The 24,288-nt window shown below is 41.7% G+C and overlaps 1 protein-coding gene across 2 annotated transcripts in view; it reads left to right on the top strand.

Annotated features, from left to right (window-relative positions):
• Positions 1 to 23,178, top strand: part of HSPBAP1 (HSPB1 associated protein 1) — a 36,845-nt gene extending 13,667 nt beyond the window's left edge. The window contains exons 3-8 of one of the 2 annotated variants that reach the window (XM_068407682.1): positions 2,324 to 2,508; positions 6,630 to 6,766; positions 10,022 to 10,139; positions 17,790 to 17,873; positions 20,809 to 20,919; positions 21,127 to 23,178. In XM_068407682.1, the coding sequence (XP_068263783.1) occupies positions 2,324 to 2,508; positions 6,630 to 6,766; positions 10,022 to 10,139; positions 17,790 to 17,873; positions 20,809 to 20,919; positions 21,127 to 21,684 (1,193 nt within the window). In that variant the 3' untranslated portion in view covers positions 21,685 to 23,178. Of the gene's footprint in view, positions 1 to 2,323; positions 2,509 to 6,629; positions 6,767 to 9,967; positions 10,140 to 17,789; positions 17,874 to 20,808; positions 20,920 to 21,126 lie in introns of both variants that reach the window. The other variant, XM_068407681.1, reaches the window with a different exon arrangement.
• The last annotated feature ends 1,110 nt before the right edge of the window (positions 23,179 to 24,288 follow it).

Here is a 24,288-nt window from a genome sequence, read left to right as displayed (position 1 = left end):
AAAGCCAAGATCTGAGGTGGTTCTTGGATGTGGACGGCCAGCTTTTTGGGTTGTGAGTGTGCCTGTGCTTTGTTATAGTATTAAATGGCTATTCTTTGCTTGGATAATTAATGTAAATAATTTTAACTCCCCAGCAGCTGTGAATAGACATTTGATTTTCTTTTAAGTCTAAAGAAATGGAGAAGACATTTAACTTGCATTCTTACTGGAGCTTTAGGGTATTTTCTAAGGCCATTATCCTTTTTTTTTTCCCTATGTTTCCCTTAGTATACATTGCAAACACTGTCTTTCTGAGTAGAACAGAATTTGGCGTCTGTCAGCACCAGACCTTAACTAAGGAGGGAAGCTGCTTCCTCCAAAAAGCACTTCTTCCCTCTCTCCCTGCCTCTGGTTTCAATCTGTGGCATTAGGTGGGAGAGAGGAGGACTGTCATGCCTTCAGGTACCATGTCATCAGACAGCACTGGTAGCTTACTTCAGACTTACGTGGCTTAATCTACAATTTATCAATAATAAAACACCTACAGCTTTTAGTCATTAATATTAGCAAACTGGTTAATAACGTTCTTGCTTTCAGCTGCCCATTGCTAACATTTTCACCCTAGTTGCAGTCTACAAATCCATCTAAGCAGTCTGTCCAGATTGCCCAAACACATTTTTTATTGCTATTTGTTTTTCCATAAGCACCCATACCTTGGTACTGAACAAGTTATAAATTAAACCAAGAACCCTGCCCTGAGGAGACTGTATCCTAGAAGATAGTCTTGCCTTTCATAGTTGGATTTTTTAGAGTGAAGCTCAGAGTAAAATACACTGTGAAGTAGAAAGAGCATATTTCTTGCCTTTAATACACTTGCTCCTGAGTTGTCTTGGAAAATAGGCAGTGCCCTAAGCATTCTCTGTTCTCATCAAAATAATACAGATATTGAGCCTTTTTCAGTAGTGCTTGTATCTTTTATCTAATTTTTCCATCAGACCATCTTTTAGTAAAATGATGTGCATTGCATTAACGACTGGGTATCTGGAGAGGGCATTGAACTGCAACACAGACAGAGAATCAGATACATGGGGATCTGGTCATTGCAGGTGATTTGTATGTCTTGTATGCAGTTCTTGGGTGGGGAGCCCTTCTACTGCACAGACCCGGGTTATGGATTGCTGAATAGTGGGGCTTATCTCACATTTTTAGTTAATGTATTTGATGGTGAGGGGAAGGAAAACCACTACCTAGGCTACTACAATGGAAAATGGCAAAATGATAGCAATAAAGGTTTGTAAAAGCTGTTCTCCCACCCAAAGGGAATAAGAAAAAATGTATGAGACTCTATGGAAATTGCTGCGATAACAAAATGAGAGCGGTAAAGAACAAAGAGCTGCTGCTTCACAGCAGTGAAAGGATCCCATTTCTGAGCAGCTCTATGCAAGTTACACAAGGTTAAATTGCAGCTTTGTCATTGTCATTCATGCAGGCTGCAGTAATTTTTTCCCAGTAGTAGTTATAGTAAAGTAATATTTTTTTCTTACATTGGATAAGTCTCTTTGAAGCTGGCACAATTAGCGGCTGTGGGAAATGAAGATCTCTGATGAACCACAATTAAAGTGTGCTGTGATGTGGATTATCTTGTAGGCCTTCCAAGTGACCTGACCTTGAGCTGAAAGGCTCTATCAGTCAGCCTGACCAAAGCATGACGGGAGCAAAACACTGCTGGTAAATACTTTTTATGCCTGCCAAGGAACACCGCAATATGCTTTTGTCAGTCCCAAATGAAAAATAAGGACATACAGCATTTTAGATGGATCATTGGCACGCATGTGGCTCCATAATTTGCTTCCTACGCATTACTGTGCTGATTTGGTTATTACTCTAGGGAAAGGGAAAGATGAACATGTCCATCTACATAAAACCACAAAGACAAAATAAAGGGTACCCAAATACTTATGTGCACGTTTGCAGCTCACACTTAAGAAGGGAGATGAAGCAAAGGACAGGCTCTCAGTTGTTTGGGGAACTTGGGCTTATTATTGAGTTACTGTGCTGAAGGGTGCCTTGCACATGAACAACAGTAACTACTGGTGTGCTTTTACCTCACAGCAAGTTCAAGGTAACAGCCAGTCACTTAAACCTTAATGAAAAAGCAATAGTATCAGATTTTAATTATGAGTTAGGTGATGAGAACCATTTTATTGACCAGAGTCAGGCCACCTAGTCCCACTTCGTATCTCATGTTGCATTTAACCAGAGCTGAGAGAGAAACTACGTATTATTTTTACTGGTTCTGTGCTCAATGCACATGTAATATTTGGCTTTTCTTTTGTTGCTCTAGTTCCCCAGTTTGAAACCAGGTGTAGCTACGTGAAGGCTACACTTGAAGAGTTTTTGGCTTGGAGTTGTGGACAGCCTTCTTGTCTCTCTGGACCATTCAGTTGTTATGAGAACTCCAAATATTGGGCTTACGCTGACTACAAATACATTGCCAGGATATTTGAAAACAAGCCAGAAATTTTCCAGGTAAAACATTAATATTATCTCTTCCTAGTTTAATCATTACAAATTATCTAGTGTAGCTTCTGAAACCTCTACTGCTATCCCCTCTCTGCTCCTTTAGCCATTTATTTTAAAATTTTGAAATAAAAGCTACTGGCGCACAGGCTAATGGAGAACTAGTACCAAGTGGCAGCCATCTAAAAGTCTGGGTCTCCTTATATACTTAAGAACAACACCCCAAGTGACAAAAACAACTACTAGATTGGCAGCACTCCCCTTCCCATTTAGCCCAGCATCATTTTATGACTGGGCCGGCTTGGGGAGCATCGAGTCACGTGTGTGACCTCTGCACCTGAACTCCTTCCCTGCACCCTCTGCTGAAGGTGTGAAAGTGAGGTAGGAATAGGGTGTGGAGATGACAGGCAGCCGTAGACTTGGCATCTTGCAACCTTGGGACCCTGCTGCTGCCTCAGATCCACCTTGTAACCGAATGGTACCTGAATTAACAGCTCCACTCAGGAGGGAGGATTTGATGGCATGGATTCACTTGTAGCAACGCGGCTGTAACGTGGTTTTGCCTTGTGGCTCATTTTCTCAAGTAGCCCAGTTCCTTCCCTTAAATATATTTAGATTGACTTTTTGCAAGGAGGAGAGATTGTGTGTCTGCAGGATTATTATACCTTGCTTGTCTGTGGAGGCAGTAAAATACATGAAGTAACCTGTCCATGGAAGTACATAATCTATGGTAATTTCCAAATGCAGGTATTAGGACACCAACCTGGGGTATTTTCTTTTACTTTCTCTATGTCTATCTGCTATTTCAATGTATTGGTTCATCTATATTCCTGCTACTTCTCCTTGCAAATTGTAGGAGGGCAAAATTAAGGATAGCTCTACAAAAGTGTATTTTTTTCAAAAGGTATAAAGAAAGAGTAGTAAATGAAGCCTTATTCATTTCTATACTTTCAAATGTGAAGATGGAATCATAATTCCCTGCAAACTGTAATTTCCTGGTATAAACTGTATCACTGGGATGACAGCGTACAAACTGATAAGCCCCCTCAAATTAATTATTGCCTCAGAAAGCATTTCCCATGCTCCTTATATGTATTTTATTCTTTTATACCAGTAAAATTAGTGTTTTTCAGTGGCAGCCTTTTTTCAGACTGTCTCCTTTCCTATTGTTTTGTGGCTCAGAAGGTAAGGTTTGGGCACAGAGACTATCTTACCTTTCTTTCTTCTGTCCCTTCGTAAGCACATTGAAACACAACTGGGATCACATAAACTTGGGCTGCACAACTCTGATACTGGGTAGTTGTTTGAACTAAGTTGGGAGCTCCGGGGATGCTTCAGGCTTCCCCAGATCTTTGAGTGACTTCCTCTATCTGTGGTCCTGCCTTGGTCTTTTCTCTTTCTGCCTCAACAGACAGCATTTTCCTGTGTTTTATGGCACAAGATAATAGCAGCTCAGAAGACCTGAATAGCCTCCTGCTTCATTCAGTCAATAAAAACACACTTCAAGGAAACAACCATTTTCCTACCTCCTTCTTCCCCTTGCCCCCACTCAAAAACAAAATTGAGGCTCCAGGAATTGCATTTTGTGTGCAGGTGTCGCACCACAACCTCATCACCTGACCTATAACAAGCAACACATTGTGCTGCGATTTTAGGATAGACACATGTAATTGTTATGCCGTGGATTTTTTTTAAAGCAGAATCTGGGAAGGAAAAAAATCAATGGTGTTATGCAAGCAAATATGGTGTATGTCATCTGCCAGTTTCACAGGCATGGGAGTGAAATGCATCAGTCAGTTCCAGACTTGTATGGCTTTTGAAGCACTGCTGTACAGTTTATACCAGCCAGAAGAGTTCTTTGTAGAAATTCTCTTCTGTTCTTGTGTGAATTTGATGATAACCCCTTTTTTCTTTTTAGATTTTATTTAGATTTACGTAAGGTGATCTGAAGGGGAAAAGAAGGCCAACTACACTGTTATTTATAGTGATTAATAGGGCCATTTAGAAGTTGTTTGAAATTTAGATTGCACTGTTTATCATTTACAGTTGTGTGGGCTACGGTAATGATTCCATTATTCTAAACTCTGAGCAGTATCTAGCGTGTTACATTTTTTGTTCAGTTGATATTTCATTACAGAATTTGAGATATAAATCAGAAGCAGGATATATGCATGAAGTTTAAATAGAAATGAGACCTTTTAAAGTGACATACGCATACAGATTAACTTCATTATAAGCAGCAAATGAAATAAATATAATTCACAAGTAATGTGCCATCTGTTATGGCTGGAACACCTTTTAGTGCAACTCTTCTTACTGTGGCTTTTTATTGTAGAAAAGGAACCCACTGTGACAGGATTTCAGTAACCCTACCAGTTCCTTTTCAGTTCATTGGTTAAAAACTATTTTACCCATAATCGCTTCAACTATTTACTACAGCTGCAGCAGTTTCAAGAAGTTCTTTTAAATCTAATATTGATTATGTGTGCTTTCTTTCCACTTAAATTGTAACAAAATACAAAAAACTATTTAGGTGTGAGATTAAAGTGTAGAGACGGTGTTACACTTAGCTTTATCACTGAAATAGTTGTATTGGGTTTTAAATTTTATGGCTGCTGAAATCTATAGGAGCAACTTTTTGGTTTTGATTTTTTGCTGCCTTTGACAAATGTTTATATTACACTTCTGCATTTTTTTTCAAATGATATCTTTAAAATCAATAACTCTGAAATTCAAAATCTTTAGCAACACCTAATTTTTGTGAAGGCTATTGCTCATTTTGAGGGTTTCTAGATACAGAGTCATGGTGAAGTCATCCTTATAATAATGTCTATCTGTACTTTTCCTCATCCATAGATCTTAAAAAAGGATAGTCATCCACCTGTCTGCAAGCAGCTAGCTTACATACTTAAATTAGGAGGCTAGACTCCTTTTTTTTCTTTATAGACAGCAGAGAGAGGCTTTTCCAAGGGGTGATTGAGAGTGCTTTGACAAGAGCAGGAGCCAAGCTTAAATTAGGTTCCTAAAGTTAGGTGATGTGAATGACCTCAAAGTGCTTTACTGAAATGGAACAAATACAGTTATCTTCCTTTTCAAGATGGGAAAAATAAAGCTCAGAGATGAGGTGATTTGCCTGAGACCATCAGGAAGCCAGGAATTGAACCTTGGTTTCTGGGGCTCCGGCCAAAAGGCACCAGTGTCTCTGGCCAGTATACTTCAAGTGCTCTCCAATAAACAAATGATCAGGCCTTGCAGGTGGCAGGGCGAGCTACAGAAACATGGGAAAGCTTTATCCAGGCTATACAGAGCCATCCTCCAAACCCCTTGAACTGTCTGAAAAATACCTCACTGTCCCTCGTTCCAACTGTCGTCCCCAAGGGGTTGCCTGTGGGAGGATCAATGGACTGGAAAGCTCCAGGATCATGTCCGTAACACGTGCATACCTGTTCTGCCCTTTCTCACCATATAATCAAGTCGGTTTAAGTTCACTGCCTCTGCAATTGCAAAGGCAGGAGAAGGATGTGTCCATTAAATAATAAGAAACTTAAAAAAAACAGCATACCACTGGGTCAGAGATGGGATCAAGTCTGCATTTCCAAAATACCTGGATAAAGCTGAGAAAGGAGCAGAGAGAGCAAATATGCCACACAGATTATCAAATTGGTTTGATAAGGGAATAGGGGTTTTTCCTTCCTTCCATTCTTTTTTTTAAATGCCATATATCAGAATTTTTCTAAAAGGAATCCTGAGCTTGGGTGGATGGTTAAGAGTGGAGAAAGGAAAAACATGTTTGAAAAGAAGCCATGTGTGCCCATGAGCGGCTGGGCAGCCCTTCTGTAGAGCAAACGGGTAACTTGCATGATATGAAAGACTGGGATGGGAACTGGAGACAGAGACGCGGAAGACTGTGTAGTCAGAAAAAGACAAAATTCAGCAGAATAAATGCTACTAGAGAACAGAATTTTGGAGGAAGAGGCACAGGCCATGTGTGGGGGAACCCCACCAAGGAGTAACAGCTGCAGTGGATAAAGAACGACTGAGGTGGAGGGAGAAAACAAGAGACTCAGTGAACTGAGGGCAGGATGTGAATCAGCTCAGCAGCTTACATAAACTCCTTTTCATTGCTGTAGGATGTAAGGTGGTCTGACTTTGGTTTTCCTGGAAGAAGTGGAAAAGAGAGCACGCTGTGGATTGGTTCTGAAGGAGCAAACACCCCCTGCCATTTGGACTCCTATGGCTGCAACTTAGTGTTGCAAGTACAAGGAAGGTAACAAGCACATATACCTATAACAAATACAGAGGAACATTATACTATGCTATAAAGATGGTTTTGGACTGTTGAGTATTAATTCTAGGTCCTGATTATTTTAGTTTTCTGCGCTGTCATTGATTGAAGAGCATCAGAACTGTTCTATAGGAAATTGCAGAACTTCAGGGGGTTGGAGTTTGACTGAGGCATGGAAGTAACACAATTTTATTTTCTTCTGTTTAAGAAATCTTTTCTGATCTGTGTGTTATGTAGTCCAGTAATAAACATTTTAATCTTCCTAGTAGTTATGAATTCAGGAATTTGGAATTAGGAGATAAAGAGTTAAAACCAAAAAGCCCAGAAACAAAACAGAAATCAACTACTTTAGACTTTTACGATATTCTCTGTGCAAGAGCCTCTAATAGCCTGCTAGAATTAATTTAAAAGGGAGACATCAGGATGAGAGCAGCCAGCTGTGAGCAAAGTTGAAAGGGACACTTGAAGCTCCAAACTAATTCTGGGGGCATGTGGCTTTGTTGCTATATCTTTCTGCCTGTTTGCATGCTATCTTTTTTTTTTCTTTCCCCCCATTGTTTTTTTTCTCCTTTCCTTCTATATTGGCCTCAGGGTTTTTTTTGTTATCTATTATTGCTAGAGTAAAGCTAGAGTAACAAAACAAGTTGCATGCATTTTTTATGTTTGATAGTATATAATGGAAGGAGGAATTTGCCAGTGGGATTTTAATGTGATTAATTACTCTGACACTTTATAGAACAGTAAAATCACGGTGGCCGTGTGATTCAGGTGCAGGATTGGGAATCAGGTATGCTGGTTTCTATGCTGGGCAGTGCCACAGGTTGACTGGTTGACTGGCTTTAAAGCCTCAGGCAAATAAATTTGTCATCATCTTATCTGTAAGAAGGGTAACTCTGTTTAGCGCTCAGGCGGGTTTTCATTCATGTTGATAAACAGCCTTGAGATCCTTGGGAAAATGCAGCAGAGATGAAGGCAGAGTGAAGCCCCGCTCAGCACTGCCCTTTGCTGCAGCCAGTCCTGTAGACTTCAGGTTGCATCAGTAAGCATTCTGCATTGAAGTCCAGCCACTTAAGTGTATTTAGGAGCCAGAAATCTCATCAAAAACCATGAGACTTAAATGCCTAAATATCTTCTAAGCATCCACCTAAATACTAGGTGTACTAAATAAGTACAGTAATCTAGCAGACCTGACACCTGCCTTGCCTTTTTGATCTCTGCCTTCAGGTGTTGGACTCAAGCCAGAGTTCTAGCATTAAGTAGCAATTTTGCCTGCCTTACCAAGACACTTCCTCGCACTCTGGTAGCACCAAATCCTTGTTCCTGTCAGGGAAAGAAGCCTAAAGCCTTTGCATGGCCTGAAAAGACAAAGTTGTTTTTCTCTTCAGAGCAAAGCCTATAAATAGATTGCAAACTTCCACAAGCTTGTGAGTCCTGTGCTTCTTCAGAGCAGAAGGATTCCCTTTTGAGACTTACAAACAAGACAGGCTTTGTAACAGAATATAAGCTTATGCTAAACTTAAATAGATTTGTCTTTGCAGGAAAGCCAGGGATGACTCCTTAGCCCTTTGTTGCTATCTTGAATTTCCTCCTTGCATCCCTTGGGCTTCTTAATTTTTTGCTACATGATTTTGCTTTGACACGAGCCTGCAGGATTAACCCATGAGCCTCCTAACCTAGTTATTCTCTGCCCCTTCAGAGGATCTAGTTTGGAGGACAAAATAAAGTTGCAATAGGGATTGAGTTTCAGGAGAACTATTTTTTGTGCTTGCACCCAGCAGTAGCTTTGGTAATTACCAACAAATATCAGCGGTCGATGGGACTTCCATCTGTGCCGATCCCTGTAGTTCTGGCTATCCTGCTATTCCTGTCTCTTCTGGTTTTGTGCCATTTGGCTGCTTTTCTCCCATTTTCAGATCTGTGACTTAGAACTGACAACCAGCAGCAGTAGGCAAAAACAAAGTGAATACCAAGGCAAGGGACAAAAAGAAAAGGTCTCACTAAAGTCTGGAAAAAAGAGGAGAGCTGCTCAAGTTGTCCAACTGTGCAGCAAAGTACTGCCTTTACTTTTCCATTGCTTAGAGCATGGGTCACTGTTATACTGATTGTCTGGCACATCTTAAATGTAATAAATTCTCTCTTTGTGTATTCCTTTCTGGGCATTTCCATCACCTAAAGTACTGCCATATAAAACTCCTATTTCTAAATAACATATGTACCTGCTGAGATACTTCATTTATAGTACTCATAAAACTGGCACCACCAGTTCTGGCATATTCTTTTTTTCTCTCTTTGATCTGGTCTACGTCAGTGAAATAGAGACATTAGCTCCTGAGGACAAGGTCAGTGTCTCAGCTCTACTGGGTCCTGCACTGTGATGTGTTGACCCGCTTCTTTGGGCACATAGAGAGCAACCTGGAACACGAATGCCCTCATGAGCAGAACGACCGTGTCCTGCTCCATCTGGGCATTTAGTCACGCCAGTGAGTTCTTAACCCCAGTGGCCCACGCAAGCCACATTTTCATCATGTGGGACTGATAACACCAAAAAAATACAGGTGTTTCAGGATGCTTATGTCTATGGATGTCTCTAGTTTTTATTTGTGCCATTGCCCTATCTGTGGCATAGGAGCATCGAGGCGAGTTTTACTAAGAATGAGGGGTTTGTGACTTACAGCCAAATAAGTACTGTAGGTGATGATAGGGAGCAGACAATGTCCATACCCCTTTAATATTACCACTCTAAACACACAATACCCTCCTTTTAAAACAGACATGGGTGCAGCAGCTATTCACGCAGTGAACAAAAGTAGATTACTCTAACAAAACTATTTCCCCTGGTTTATAGAGCAGTTTTTAATCCTCTGAGCATCTGTAAATGCTGCATGTTGCTCTGTAAAAGGGAGGAAGAAGGAATCAGATGGGAGAGCTTTTTTTTTAATTTTATCTGCCTTTTAAAAATAATTTGTGAGAAGCTGTAAATCTTTTCAGTTAAAAAATTAAAAAGTGGAATATTTTAAAAACACTTTTAGGAGACAGCCTGTAAGCACTGCCTGTGTTCTCACTGCGTAGGAGATTCACACAGCGAGGCAGATTTATGTTTTATTGAAAACCTTGCTGCTGCCTTTAGTTCTTTGCTGTAACTGACATGCACTGAATACATTTTTATCTTCTCTCTATTTTCAGGAAGAGATGGCACCTCTTCCCACCTGGTGACACCAGTTTCCTTTATCCCACCAGGATCCCTTATGAGGAATCCAGCATATTCAGCAAAGTCAACGTTGCCAACCCTGATCTGAAACGCTTTCCCAAGTTTAGGAACACAACAGCCCATGTGGTTACACTCAGTCCAGGACAGGTACCATTCACATACAAGCTTTACATTACTTTAAAGATTCTAGTAAATTATTTAACTGGCTAATTAAGGGCTAGAAAATCTTAAATTGATTGTGGAACTTCCCTCTCCCTACGCTCTGCACTCAGGCTTGAAGCATTTTTCTAAGCATGGGAACTTTCTTTGCTCACAGTTATTTTACTAGCCTTTTTTGTACAAAAACCATAAACATTTGGAGGGTTAGTTCAATCGGCTGCCTGATTCCATGACAGTTCTTGCAATCACCTCCGATTTGTCTGCTTTAAAACTTTCTTGAACAGTACTCCAACCTGTCTACTCCAAAACCAGTATGTTCCATAAAATGTATTTGATTAATGAGTGTGTAGAGCAAGCAAAGGAACTCATATTTTGATAGTGAATAACCTTCACCAGGAAATATTGGCCCAACTTGTTGCTTTAATAGCAGAGTATTGTAATGATGATACTTGCATTTAAAGCGCACTCCATCCAGGGATTTCACAGTGCTTTACAAGAATGTGAGGATATTATTAACTGTGTTTTACTGAGAAAGATCAGTTATAAGTTCCTGCCTTATAGTCATACAGTCAGCAGCAGTATGAGAGTGGGGCTCAGGACTCTTAATTCCTAGTCTCCTGCCGTAAATGGTGTCCTCCTTCATTTAATCAACGTGGTCCGTATTTGGAGCCTGAATTACCCTTTTTAATTTGTTCAGCAGTGCCCGTCCTTGTGAAGCACTCCTGCACATCTCAAACTGTCAGGCCTTTCCAAAGGAATTTTGCAACGTTCATTGCTCCGACCGCTGAAGACAGTGGAGTTGCAGCTTCTAGGGCCTTTTCACCATTCTCCTACCAGATGTTGTCACCTCTTTTGACCTGCCAGCTCAGCAACTTGTGCGAGCGTTCTCTTGCCCCTAGCTGGCAAACCCAGCTGCCTTCAACAATTTAAAGAACGGATTTTTGCTAATCCAGGTAATTTTAAGGAGACAGAATGAGGAGCACTCCTGTGAACTGGTGAGATGGCAGACTGGAGCAGGATAGTAGTTTCCAACAAGAGGATGATATCTATCAACTGGGAAGAGTATGCGCTTCTGCTGGTACAGTTGCAAATGGGGAATCTGTGACCGACCTTCATTGTTTGCACTACATTAGCTCCTAGTCATACTCCTAAAGCAAATGATTAGTTTTGCATTTTGCACTTTGTAAGGTTGCAGCATTCAATAATTTAAAGCACAAAGAACAAATTTTTACTATTGATAAAAATGCCACATCCATTCAGCACTGCATTATCCATGATCCCCAACGCTATTACAATTTACAATCTCCTTTGGAATGATCAAGTATAGTAGTGAACCTTTAATATTATCTTAATTTTAATTAGGCTTAAAGCAATTACAAATTAATCTTGCTAGGAATAAAGATCTTGAGCCAGCTCAGTAATACAAATTGTCTGCATTGCCATGAAGGAGATACTGTTTGGATTTCTGAAGGGAAAGTAACGTAGAGGCAATGATGGAGCAGTGAGGTGTTGCCTTCATCCATTTTATCAGCACCTTTTGGGTGGTGCTTTCCAGCATCTCATGCAGAAGCTTATGGGGCAGGTGGCTGGGGACTGCTGCTGTTTGATGGAGAGGAAAGGAATGACCTAGAAGAACTCCTTTGTTAACAAGGGAGAGGATCCCTAAATAATAACAATCTTGATATGTGCTTAGCAGTGGGTTTCATGTAGAATTAATACAATTACTACAGAATTTGCAGCCAGCTATATTTTATGATAATACACAGCATCTCTGCTCCTTCCCAGAGGGTATACAGAACATTTTGGATTAGATATTGTAACAATAAAGGGTTGAAAAATAAAGACAAATGTGTTCTTAGGTATTCAGGAGAGCAACTGCATGTAGGGTGAGTGCAGCTTTGAATATCAAAAACTTACTGTGTCTCCTGCCACCTTCTGGTCGTTGTTGGCTACAAGACATTTTTCTACAACCATTTAAGGCTTCAAAAACTAATTCCTTCAATTGCATCCTTTGTGCCCTTTCACTGTATTGTTCAGAGGTGAACCTCTGTTATGAATTTTGGTAGTTGGCTGAGACTTTAGGTTTTATAAGGTTTCATCCTGTACTTGACCAGTGGCTGTTGGCTGCATTTCCACAGAGGTCTTAACGCAACTTCTGGTTAAAAATTAGTGATCTGTTCTCAATACAAATTACGATAACATTTAGATATCTAACTTACTTAAATAGGCAGCTGAGTAGTTTAAGGGTTTGCAGCTGTACATTACTACATCCACAAAGTTACAAGCTCAAGTTGTGTCACACAAGGGCTCCTTATAAATATTTGGACCTGGTCACCTACGTGGTCATTGTAAGGCTGAGTGGCAAGTATGGAGCAGGAGGTTGACTGCTAGTGGATTTGTATTCACTGAACTAGTGAGTTTTCACCCAAAGCGTTGGTGTTTTTTTTTATTTGTTCAAAAATTCTGCAATATTTCTACTAACCTGGATTGTTTTCACAAATACTGCTTAAAACACCACGTGTCTTCCACCCCACAATATGGGACAAGTGTTAAGAGAGTTAGAGTAGGATCTACCACCCTCAAGTTAAACCTATCCAGGACAGATGTCCTGTCTGCCAGAAGTGGGAAGAACCTTGCACCCCTGCAAGGCAATTCATCCTCCCCATCTTACACAATTATAGTTCTGCAGGAATGTTCGTCCCATCTTGTCCTTCAGCACAGGCTATAAAAGCAGCCTACACACATAGATGTTTAACCTTTTTGATGATTAAAAATAGGAGAGAAGGATACCACCTGAGAAGGCTACAAAAATGAGATGCTATACAAATACAAAATCATTGATCATTCTTTCCTCTGCCCCACTTCTCACTAGCTTCTTGCTTCCATCCTGCTCGCTAATGTAATTGCTCTTAATTCATCTTCCTCTTAATCCATATCCGTATAACTAGACAATGGTAAAAAGACTAGAAAGTGCATCTGAGCTTGTCTGAAGGTAGACACATAAGGCTCCACACATCTGCCCTAACAGAGAGCAAGCACCTTGTATGCTGGACTCCCACAAGCAATGCCATTCTTTCTCATGCTACCCCAGACAGGAGGGGTAGTGGACACCAGGACCCATGCTGTTACAAGCAGCACTCAGCTGCCTGCTCTTCTGCTTCCCAGCCCTGTGTCCCAGGTGCAGCCTGGAGCCAGAGGAGCTGCAGTGCAGGTCTAGACACCAGAGGTGCAAGGACGGGCCTAACTGAGCTAGTCTTAGAGGCACATCAAATCAGAGAAGGACCCTCCCTTCCAGCCTTGAAAAACATTGTCACAGCATGGGAAAAAATTATTTTTAAAAAGATCAACGTTATTGCTGGCTGTCCCTGACCGTGGTCTGCTGCTCAGAAGCTCTCCTCCCCTGCTTTTGCTTCCCTGCTTTCTCAAAGTCTAAAGAAACACGTCTCAAACTCAGTCTGTGTCCACAACTACAGTTATCACTAAGTTCCTGTGTATAGCTGCAAGGTTTTCTCTTTCTGTGCTGCTGCTGCAGCAGTATCTAACTCACCGCAGGATCCTGCTTGGCAGCCAGAGCTCTGAACAGCGCAGGCAGACCTCTGACTTCTAACCGAACCCTGAGCAAGCAGAAATCTTCATGAAGTCAGGGAGGGATTTCCCTATGTGCCACCTTTAAAGAAAAGGGGTGAGAGCTTCAGATTGGGCTTAAAGTGGGGAACAGCAGAACAGACAGTCTGAATAACCAAGAAAAATATAACTGATACCAAAAAAGTGTTGTAGTAAGTCAGGAAATGCAGTAATTGCAACTTTTAAAAAGGCAATTAAATGTTCCAGCTTGAAGTATACAAAATACTTCTAAAAAGGGGTTGCAATCAAAAACTGCTTTTGTTGGAGAAGAGTTTAAGTGATTTTAGTAAAGGAGAATTCAGAGTTGTCTGCAGCATTATGCATAGTAGATGGTTGATAATGTTTTGGGGAAAGAAGAAAGAATTTTCATGTGGGAAACTGCAGAGCTGGCCCCAAGTTACCCCATAGAGAAGGCAGGCAGCCCAGCTCAATCTCTGGACACCAGAACTATTGTCCCCATCACAGAAGAGGCAGAGAAGTCCAGGAGCTGAATTTACACTAGAATTGGTGATGAAAACACCACTCAGCCTGCAACACACATGGAGAACCCCACGAGTGCCCAAAACATCAAGCAAACCAAAGGTGAAAGCTGCCAGTTCCTAACTTTACTTTTCCACCTCTTCCCTGAGCTTCCGTCAGTCCCTCGCCCGGGTCCCTCCAGACACAGCATGGCAACAGCCCCGTTCCCTCCCTGTTCACAGTGCTTCTCCCCAGGGCTGTGCCTGTGTTTGATGCCATCAGCCCTGGGTACTCCATCTCAGTGGATGGGAAGATGCCAGCTCGGGAGGGAGGCAGGGTAAGCAGTGCCTTCGTAGCACCAGGGCAGCCAGGCACCAGCTGGCACAGGCTGGGGTGACAGCGCTCTCAGAGTCCTCACGTGATGCTCCCAGAGAGCTGGCTGTGCATTTGTTTATTTTATTTTTCATCACCAGGGTTGCAAGCAGCTCTAGGATTTGCTTGCGTCCCCTCACAGGCCCCCCCATCTTTTTCTTCCCATCACACTGGCGTTCTTTGGTGCTTCCTTTTCTTGCGCATTTACCTAAATATATTTTTCTAACGAGCAGGAATTTCCTGGTATAATATTTCACTTCAGGGTACGCTCTCTTTTTGAAGCAATTCCACCTTTGCTCTACCTTTGCACTGTATCAAGATAATCATGTCCATTGAGAATTTAAACCTGTTCTGTTCTCGGTGCTGTACAAGTCTTCAGCATTGCTCCACTTGCTCTCCCATCTGTTCTCTTGGTTTCTTTCCTCCTGTTACAGACCAGAATTTCGTTTTATCTTTTCTAGGATTTCTGTCCTACTTTGACTTCATCTGCTATATTTGCCTATCACTAGCCTAAATACTAAAATTATCTGATTGGTTGCTGTTGAGATCAGTATCTTCCCAGCCCACAAAGCTAGATATATTCTGTAGAAAGCAGGCTAACCCAAGATTATCTCTTAGCTTGGAATAGTTCTGTCTTACTTTTGCACTTTACCTTTTCCCTGTAAAATGTTTGCTGGATTTTTTTTGCACGTGTGTTATTTCACTGTGGTTTACTTTGACATTTCCTATTGAAATGTAATTTCAAATGTAGCTAGATCTGTGTCCCATATTCCTAAACATATGGAAGTCTGCTTTATTTTATTGTGGAATTGATAGTTGGGGGGGGAAAGGGTGGTGAGTTTTTGTTTGTTTTAGTTTTGTTGTGGGTTTGGTTTTTTTTCCTTTTAGTTTGCCAACCTAGAACACTAGTTTGTAAAGGTAGAAGAATCCTACTCTACTTCTGTCTTTGATGGATTTTTTTTGGTCTTTTGTTAGTTCTGCTGCTCCCTTGCCAGCTGTATGTTTTGGTTTTAATTACTTTTCCATTTCTTTGTCTTCCTTAAAGTTTTAGTCCTTTTGCTTTTTGATAATTTCCGTTTTCTTGCTGCTATAAATCCTTATTTTAACAAGCATAAGCTTGCCCAAAAACAAAGGATGCAGAGCAACTATCTGTATGGTACCTGTTTTGCCGCTCTGAGTCACAGCTCTGTAGCTCCTCTATAAATTGCATTAGCAAACAGTTCCAGCTGCAGAAATACACAACTTTGCAGTTATTACCCTTAACCCGCTGGCAAGTAGAATCTGATTAGTCTTTCCAAAGACCAAGTTCCCCCTCTTTGGTTTGAAGAGACTGGACTAGTTGGGGGATTGTATTTTCCTCCTAGCTGTACCTCCTGTTCCCAAAGCAATTCAGTCTCCACTTTGCATGTGAATCAAGTTGAGCCAGCACATCCCATTCCTAATTTCCATCTTGTTTTTTCCAGGCAGCCCCTCTTACTGAAACATTTATACACTTCGCTTAATTTGCCTCTTGCTTTTGTTCCCTTGCTACATAGTCTCTCTGCACCATACCCCAGTTCCCTAGCGTCTTCATCCACTTCTCCAGCGTGTCACAAGCTTGCTCTTCCTACGCAACTCTCACAGTAAGGACCCCATTGTTGGAAACCACTACTTACTCCAGAAGCTATGCCGCCTTCTGCTGTACACCAAAATTTTCCAGGCTTCATCATTATACCCTGTCATTCAGACAGCACCCAGAACAGAGTACAATGTAAGATTTCCTATAGAGCAGATGAGTGGTTTTTTGTATGATTCCGCAGTGAATGAAGTGTGGGCAAACACTTGCTAACAGATAAACCCATTGCATCTAATGCAAGTGCACTTTTCATTTAAAAGTGTAGGTTTCTATGATAAAAGCACCACCCTGAAACTTGTTCTGTGTAGAAAACACATTTTGGCTTCAGTCAGTGTAGGGTTTTGTACACTTTTAGCTGTCAGGAATAACTCATTTATGGTCTTTTTTAAATAATGGCCCTCCACAGACTGACTTCCTTCTCTCTTTTGTATGCTGTACTGGATTAAGGTACAATTTCCAAATGTTTTTGACCTTTAGAGAGCCAATGCTTTTTTTTTGTTTGATTTAAATTGAAACCTATGGAGAACATTTTGTCCTGTGGCCCAGAAATGACTCTGCTCTGACTGTCCTGTAAGTAAGTGTTTGCAGGCCTAGGGCCACAGTCGTTGTTTCCTACACAGACATTTTCTCATTAGCCACGTTTTGGTATAATGAAGCACAGGGCTATCTAGGTAGCAGAACATTCTTTTAAGTAATTTGTGTCTACCAAGAAAAAGAATTGACTGCAATTCAGATACAGATCATTGCTTCACTTTCCCCATTCTGAAGTGTATATTTTTATCCATCTCCGACCATTTTTATTCCCTGTCAAAAACCATCTTTTATGCTTTCCTTGATGGCTCTGTGTTAATCCAATGTTCAGTAATCTGTAAAGCTTGTACTATATCACCAAAACAACATTAATGTCTTTGTACCATAAAAGCCATGGGTTAGAATCAATTTTATGTCACAGCTATCATCCTGATATAGTTGTAAAGCTCTGATCTAAACTAGATTGTCGTGATTTCTGGGACACCTTCTTTTAAAAGCCTATCTACTAAAAGTAACAAGTTTAATAGCAGTGATTATTTACCAGAATTAAAGCTACATATTGTTAATCACCTACATGAGCATTAAGATACCTGCTTTTTGGGGAAGCCAGCTGGCAGTCCTTCTAAATGGGAAGTCTGCTCAGTTGGAGAGTCTACAAAAGATTTCTTGCTTGGCTGAGACTTCCTCTAAAGCCCTGCTCTACTGCTACACCAGCTGCACTCCCTTTGTACAGCTGGACCTTGCTTACCTAGAGCAGTTGTAAGGTTACAATCCTGCTTCACGTGAGAAGGACTTTGGATGAGAGGTAGTTCTGGATCACATCCACTTCTTACGTGTTAGTATTGATAAAATGGGAAGAGAGAGTGGGCATTTAAGTCTTCAGAAAAGGCTCTTTACAAGAAAGAAAGAAAGAAAGATCACCTCCCACCCCTGTTCCTTGCCTCATTATGCCTCTGCATCCCACGTCACCTTAATTAAAACACCTTATCTTTCTTCAGGCTTCTGCTAGTACCCTAATGCAATGCTTCTGATTCCAGGTCCTGCTCGTTCCAAGGCACTGGTGGCACTATGTGGAATCCATTGATCCCATCACTGTCAGCATAAACTCCTGGATTGAACTGGTATCTTCCTTTTTGTGTCATGGTGATGTAGCACTTCCGTGTCTGCCTGGACTTCTGTCCCTTGCCTGCCAGGTTCAGCCCCATTGGGTGTGCTGTATTCAGAGGCTGGGGAAGGAAGAGCGCTTGTGGATACAGTTTTTCCTGAAGAACCTTCCCAGGTTCCAGATCTGAAGCCCCAAATCAGGAAAATCATGTGCAAGTTTACCTCAATCAGGCAAACAATTAAACACAAGCTAAACTTTTCATGTCCAGTTTCTTATGGGCTAACTAGCTTTGTGCTGAATAGGGGATGACAAAACAGCAGCTTCAGCTCAAGCACATGCTTATATGCAAAGCTAAATTAGAATTTAAATCAGATTAATGTGATAGGAAGGGAGTGGCAGAGGATTTTTGAATTTTCATTTCTCTGTGATAGTTTTGATTTGCCTGGAGTTGGATTTTCCCAAGTATTTAATTAATTTTCTTTTCCCCAGGCTTTGATTTTTCTTGCTCATGTTAACCACTATGTATGGGATGATCCCAGGGATATCATCTTAATGCTCCAGAAGGTTTTCTGATTCAAATTACTTTATCATTAATCCTGGCTTAATATAAAAAAAGACCCTTTGAAATGGCCTGTGAAAGCTGCCTCACTAAAATACTTATTGCCTTTTTTTTTTTTAAAAAAAAAAAAAAAAACCTTTATTAGACTGGAAATCTCCAGGGGTATGAACACATGCGTTCAGCTGCTGTTCAAAGACCCAATGATACATTTCTCCTACCAACATCAAACCAAGCATTTGCAGAGCAGAGGAACTCACTTGGGTGTTTCCCTCGTGGAGAAATTTTCCAGATGAGACTATGTATTGAGAGAGGACAGCAGGCCCACAGCCCATACCAAGCTCTTATGTAGCCCCATGTACAGTCAGGCTGCATCCAGTGCCAGAGAAAGCACCAGTGATATGGTAGAGCAACCATCTAAGCCTGCCTTAAATTTGAGCAGCCTTTGAGGTAATTCAGAAGAACTGTCTATGTGCCCCATGCTTGGAAAATCCTGATGTCACCACACACACTTGTACCCTAAGCTGTGCCTCACAAATTGTCCCCCTCTGGAGGAGCAGGTTGGGACTGGATCAGTAGCAGCAGGCTGGTAGCTCCCAGGTGGCTGGGTGGTGCGTTAGCTATAGCATTTCTAGCTGATCTTATGTGCTGCAAGAGAAAAAAAAAAAAATGGAGCTAAACTCCATGGCCTTTCTGGTCATAAAGGTCTTGCAGAAGTCACCAAGATCCCACCTGGTGATAGCAAGAGCGGGTAGTCCTGTATGGCATGGCATCATGAGCAGAGGAACATTTTCTGGATCTTGCTAATGAATGACACACACACACTCCCCCTCCCCAAATATCACAAGCTGCCATAAGCAAGTGTAGCTATTGCAACCCAGGTGAAAGTTACTTACAGAAGTTATCCCTACAGCTGGTGCTGGCAGCACTGTTAGGTGTCGGGCAAGCCATCCATAAAAATAAATTCTGACATCGATGCTGGAAGACAATACTGAGAACGTTTGCATTACCAGATCAAGCAGTTCTTGCTTGCAACTGTTACCAGCTGCTTTCATATTGACAGATGTGAATCATGCCAACATTTATAGTCCTAGTGAAGCCATTAATTATACTGGCAAGACCTCAGAGTAGAAGTTTAATTTGTTTTCAGCTGGATGTGAGCTACTCAAAGTATTCCTTGTATTCCTTGCTTCCTAGCATACTCTCATGCAATTGGTACAACTCTGTTATTCAGCAGACCAGGATGAATACGAGGAGTGCAATACCTTAAATAATTTCCGCATGTAGATACCAAACTCTCTGGTTTGGGTGCTTGTAATACAAGGCTATTAATTAGCCAAGCATCCAAAGCCTCAAAATGCTAAGAGCACTTCTCCCTGCTTCTATCCCAAATTCCGCTCCAGGTTCCAGGATGAATTACTGCCTTCAACACTCATACTAGCAAGATGCATGGTTTGCTTGACGTGTTCCCCGAAGCCACAATTAGGCAGTTCAGGGCTGTGGGCTGACAAGGTTACATCTTTCTTCCAAAACTTGTGTGTCCAGGCATCTCAATGAAAGCAAATTTATGTATCCTCTCCTAGGCACTTGTCATTGAAATAACTATACCACCCATCTTGTTTGGAGTCTTAGTGGTTCCTTCCACATACAAGAAATTCAGTTAAGTAGGATAGAAAGCTTAAAAAGATCCTATAAAGTTTTGCTCTGTTAACCTAAACTAGCTGGTGCCCAGCTGCACGAGGGGATGATGCAGAAAGTGAAGGCCTGAAACAAAGAACCGGTTGATAACTTAGTTTGTATTTTTGCAGGAGACCTTCAAAGGAAACATGTTTTTCCTTCTGCTGATGTTTAAAACTGCAGCAGTATGTCAGCTACTGTTACATGATAAAATATTTCCTGAATTTCCTTAAGACTTACTTTTGTAAGTAAGTAGCCCCCAGATAGCTGCTGCCTTGCTATGTGTGTTTTAAGTACTTAAATTAGACATAATATGTAGATATATAAAATTTGCTATGTACTTTCATGGTCCTTCTAGTCCAGAAGAGCTGTCTAAATGTATACATTAATTAAATGCTAACATTGCATTGTAATTTCAAGCACCAGATTCAATTAACAGAACACTAGTAAAGAAAAAGATTATATACACACACTAGAATCTATTTTTTGCAAATCCTTATTCAGATGAGTAGTCACACCAAAGCCTGTGCTGTTACTCATGTGGGGGCTGTACGCATGTGCAGGAGCATGAAAAGTCTGAAATCTTTCACTGACTTCACATACACAAGTATGGCTTTCAAACCAAGGCCATCCATTTAGTTCTTTCCAAGAACTTCCACGTTTCTGCAGAGACTCAAGTGCTAACCTATCTCCGAACACTTTTGTTCCCTTGAGGCAGGATGCAGATCATGAAGCCCGTGTAGAAGAAGCAATAACTCGAATGCTAGTATGTGCCATAAAATCAGCAGAAAATCCCAGTGATGGAGATCTCTGGCTAAATCCCACCGAGGTAAGCCCTCTCTTGCTCCCATTATAGCAGTGATAACAGAGAATTACTGACATTTTGCTTAGCTCCCCGAGTCTTTCTGCTGCCTGAGAAAAAGAATTTTAAATTCCTTCCCTTCACGTAGCAAAAGTGATTCATGGAAGATAATCACGCAACACTGCATTGAAACATATCTCCTTTTAACAGAGTGTATCCTGTGTGTTTTCTTAGGTTGAGGCAACATCCCATGAAATCAATCTTCAGTACCTGAATAAAGCAGTGTCTGCATATTTCAAATGTCAAAAGGGAAGTGTGTCAGAGCAGGCACGTCCCAGCAGCACTGGTGCAGAGCAAATGATGAGTGCCTCATGCAAGAGGAAGAAGAGGGAAGCTGGCTGTGAACCAGAGGGCTGCAGATTACTAACCCATGAATTTGGCTTGTCAACATTTAAAGCAGAAAAGTTACAGAAAATACCTTTTGGGCCTCATCTTATTCAAGTTTTACCACAGTCTCAAGAAACAAGCTCGATGGGTGCGGTTGCAGCTGAACGTGACAGTGGAGATCTTCTCCATGAAAATAAAGGAGGACATTTTGGAGAATTACACCACACCAGGAAGCGCTTAGTAATGAGTACTGACTGTGAAATGCCTGCGCACCAAATGGATTCAGACGGCAGTCCAAATGCCTCACAAACAGCCCTTTCTACCAATGATTTGCTAGACTGTTTGGTTAATCCACATGTCATCAGTTTAGTGGCGCGGCTACTGTTGGAAAGAACAAGAGTTTAGTGCTGGAGTGCTTTATCATTTCTGAAATAGAGAAACCAAATGGCAGCCTTGTTCTGGGTGTTTAAGCTCAGTAATAACTGAATGTTTCATTTCAAATAATTTTTAGGTACAGACACAGTTAATGGTTAAGTGGCAGATTGAAGTTGAGCTGAAAGAAGAATAATTGGTTAGTGATGGCTGGGAAGAGAAAGGTGTGTTTAGTCAAAAGCTCCTCGGTGTTACGAACAAAACAGAGCACACGCAGTTATAATCCCACCTTGTTGTGTGGATGGGATCTGTAAAGCGTTCTACAGCTCTGAGCATCGGCTGGGGCAGCTGTGCAGAAACGAGCAGGCTCTGCATTTCAGGGGGTGACAGCATAGGTTGTCATTCCTCCTGGATTAAGCTTGCTAGACCTAAGCTGCCAGAAGGGGATGTGTCATGTTCTTGCAGGGGTTTCTTGGTTTTGGTTGGTTTGTTTTGGTTTGGTTTTGTTGTTTTTTTTTTTTCTTTTAAACTGGAGCAGCCCAACTGTACTGACTGACAGCTTCGGTCTGAGCACCCTCACTGCCCCAGGTACCAAGCAAACCAGCTCTGGGCTCAAGACATCCCTCACCACAACGGTGAACCCTGCAAGCAGCAGTCACTAGGAGTGAATGTGGCTAAGCCATATTGAAGAGATACGGCAGCACTTAATGCTTCACAGCTGGGGTCAGAACTGGAGAGCAGACTTGAAGCTGGATGCATTTGATCCATGTCTACGTTCAAGTAATAGACTTGATTCATCCCCACAGGCATGAGGATTGCAGTTTGCAGCTTCCTGAGAGGGAGGATCACCCCAGCAGAAAGATTAGAGCTCTGGGCCTCAGGGTGGGCAACTTAAGTCCTGAAGAGGCGTACCAGAGACGCTGAACCCTGCACTTGATCACAGGCCTCCACTGCCAAAGCTGGTCAGCAGCTGGAGGGCTGAAAAAGCCCTTCTGTGCTGTCCTTCAACATTACACTTCCCAGGGCTGGGAAGATGCAGAGTAGCATCACTAGTGAAACCACTATGGCTTGATGATAGACTCAGGAGGTGGTAACATCACAGGGGGACTGAGGGTGGGAGAAGGGAGGCTGACTCACTGTGGGCTGCAGCCCTTGACCGCATTTAAAGTAAAATGGTCAATAAGTGATCAGTGGACCACGTTAGAAATAAGAAGTTCAAATAAACCTAACCTCAGCCAAGAGGTGCTGCACTCACGAATGCATCTACTTCCTCCCACAAAACAGCATAGGTTTTGTCACAAAGCTCTAGGAGGGAGTGAGACAAAAGCCCTTCGCAAGAAAGCATCCTTCAGCTGGTTCAGAAGCACTTGAGGCTAGGAGACAAAAGGCCATCAGGAAGTTACTGTTATGATTTATTTAAAGCCAGATGCACACCATTCCCTATCTCCACAGAACAAAACAAAGCAGTTATGACTTTCTAGCTTCTGTCCTACTCTTTACCATAACAATAAAAATTTAATTACTTTTTTTCTTTTGGTTGTAAGTGGTTGCTGTACAAGACCATCCTTTCTTCAAGGCATAGTAGTCCTGGGATTTGTTTTTGAAGGCAGGGTAGTCCTTTGATTTAAAGGTTATGGAACTTGAAAATACAGGGAAGAAGGTGGGTTAACACTGAAGCTGTGCATGGAGGCTTGAAAAAACTGGAAAGCAAGCTGCTGAGGTCTTCTGGAACGCTTTCGCCTCCTCTGTGTTCTGTCTGCAGTGGCAACAGAGAATGGCATTTGCCCTAGCCATGGCTTCAGAGGGGCTCTTCTGGGACAACTCCTGTGAAGCCTTTGCTTTCAAAACTTATCTTTGCTCATGTCTAGCACCTTCCAACCAGTTTCTATCATTCACCTGTTTCCACATTCAAAACCCTGCACCACCAGCCCTCTGTTTCCCAATATTTCCTTTGCCTTATGCCTATTCCCTGTCAAATACACAAAGCTAGTGTTGTTTTCACAAATATCACCTTCCAGCAATCTATAGTTGAAAAATAATGATGACAAAGGTGCTTTCTCTCTGCTTTTGTACAGATTGCAGGTTGTCAGGGCCCTGATGGACAATGGTCAGTGCTCTAGATATGCACCAACAGGTCAGAAACCCAGGAAACCTTGCTATTTAACCCCCCTTTCCCCCCAAAAAAAGTAACACACTTGGATTAAATTGGAAAGGCTTGAAGGTTCGCATTTAACAAGCACAGAAACCTTATCTTGATGGGCCCTTTTGGGTATGGTTACTTCAGCTACTGGATGGGGCAGGATTTAGCTCTCATTCCTCCAGCTGGCCAGGAAGGAGAAACGAAACAAAGTGGTACATGTAGTTTGCTGGAGACCTTGGCTTTGAAACTGACTGTGAGTTAGTAGTAGGGGCTGTATCAGCTCTGCCTTTGGCCCAGAAGGCTGCAGTTTCCAATGTCCTGCTCTACCCTCGTAACTGGGCTCAGACCCTGAGGACACCAATCTATCCTTTTCAGCAGCAACCCACAGGCAGGATGCAATTCTCAGCAGCATCTGAGAAAATCCACTTTCCTTGTTTTATGTTAATACACCGAACTGTCTCAATGGGGTTGCACCACTGTGACAAGACCGGAATTTA

This window comes from Nyctibius grandis, chromosome 9, assembly GCF_013368605.1.
Source record: "Nyctibius grandis isolate bNycGra1 chromosome 9, bNycGra1.pri, whole genome shotgun sequence".
Classification (NCBI taxonomy): domain Eukaryota; kingdom Metazoa; phylum Chordata; class Aves; order Nyctibiiformes; family Nyctibiidae; genus Nyctibius; species Nyctibius grandis.
The sequence above is the reverse complement of the archived record's forward strand: the minus strand, read 5'-3'. Positions and strand labels throughout refer to the sequence as shown.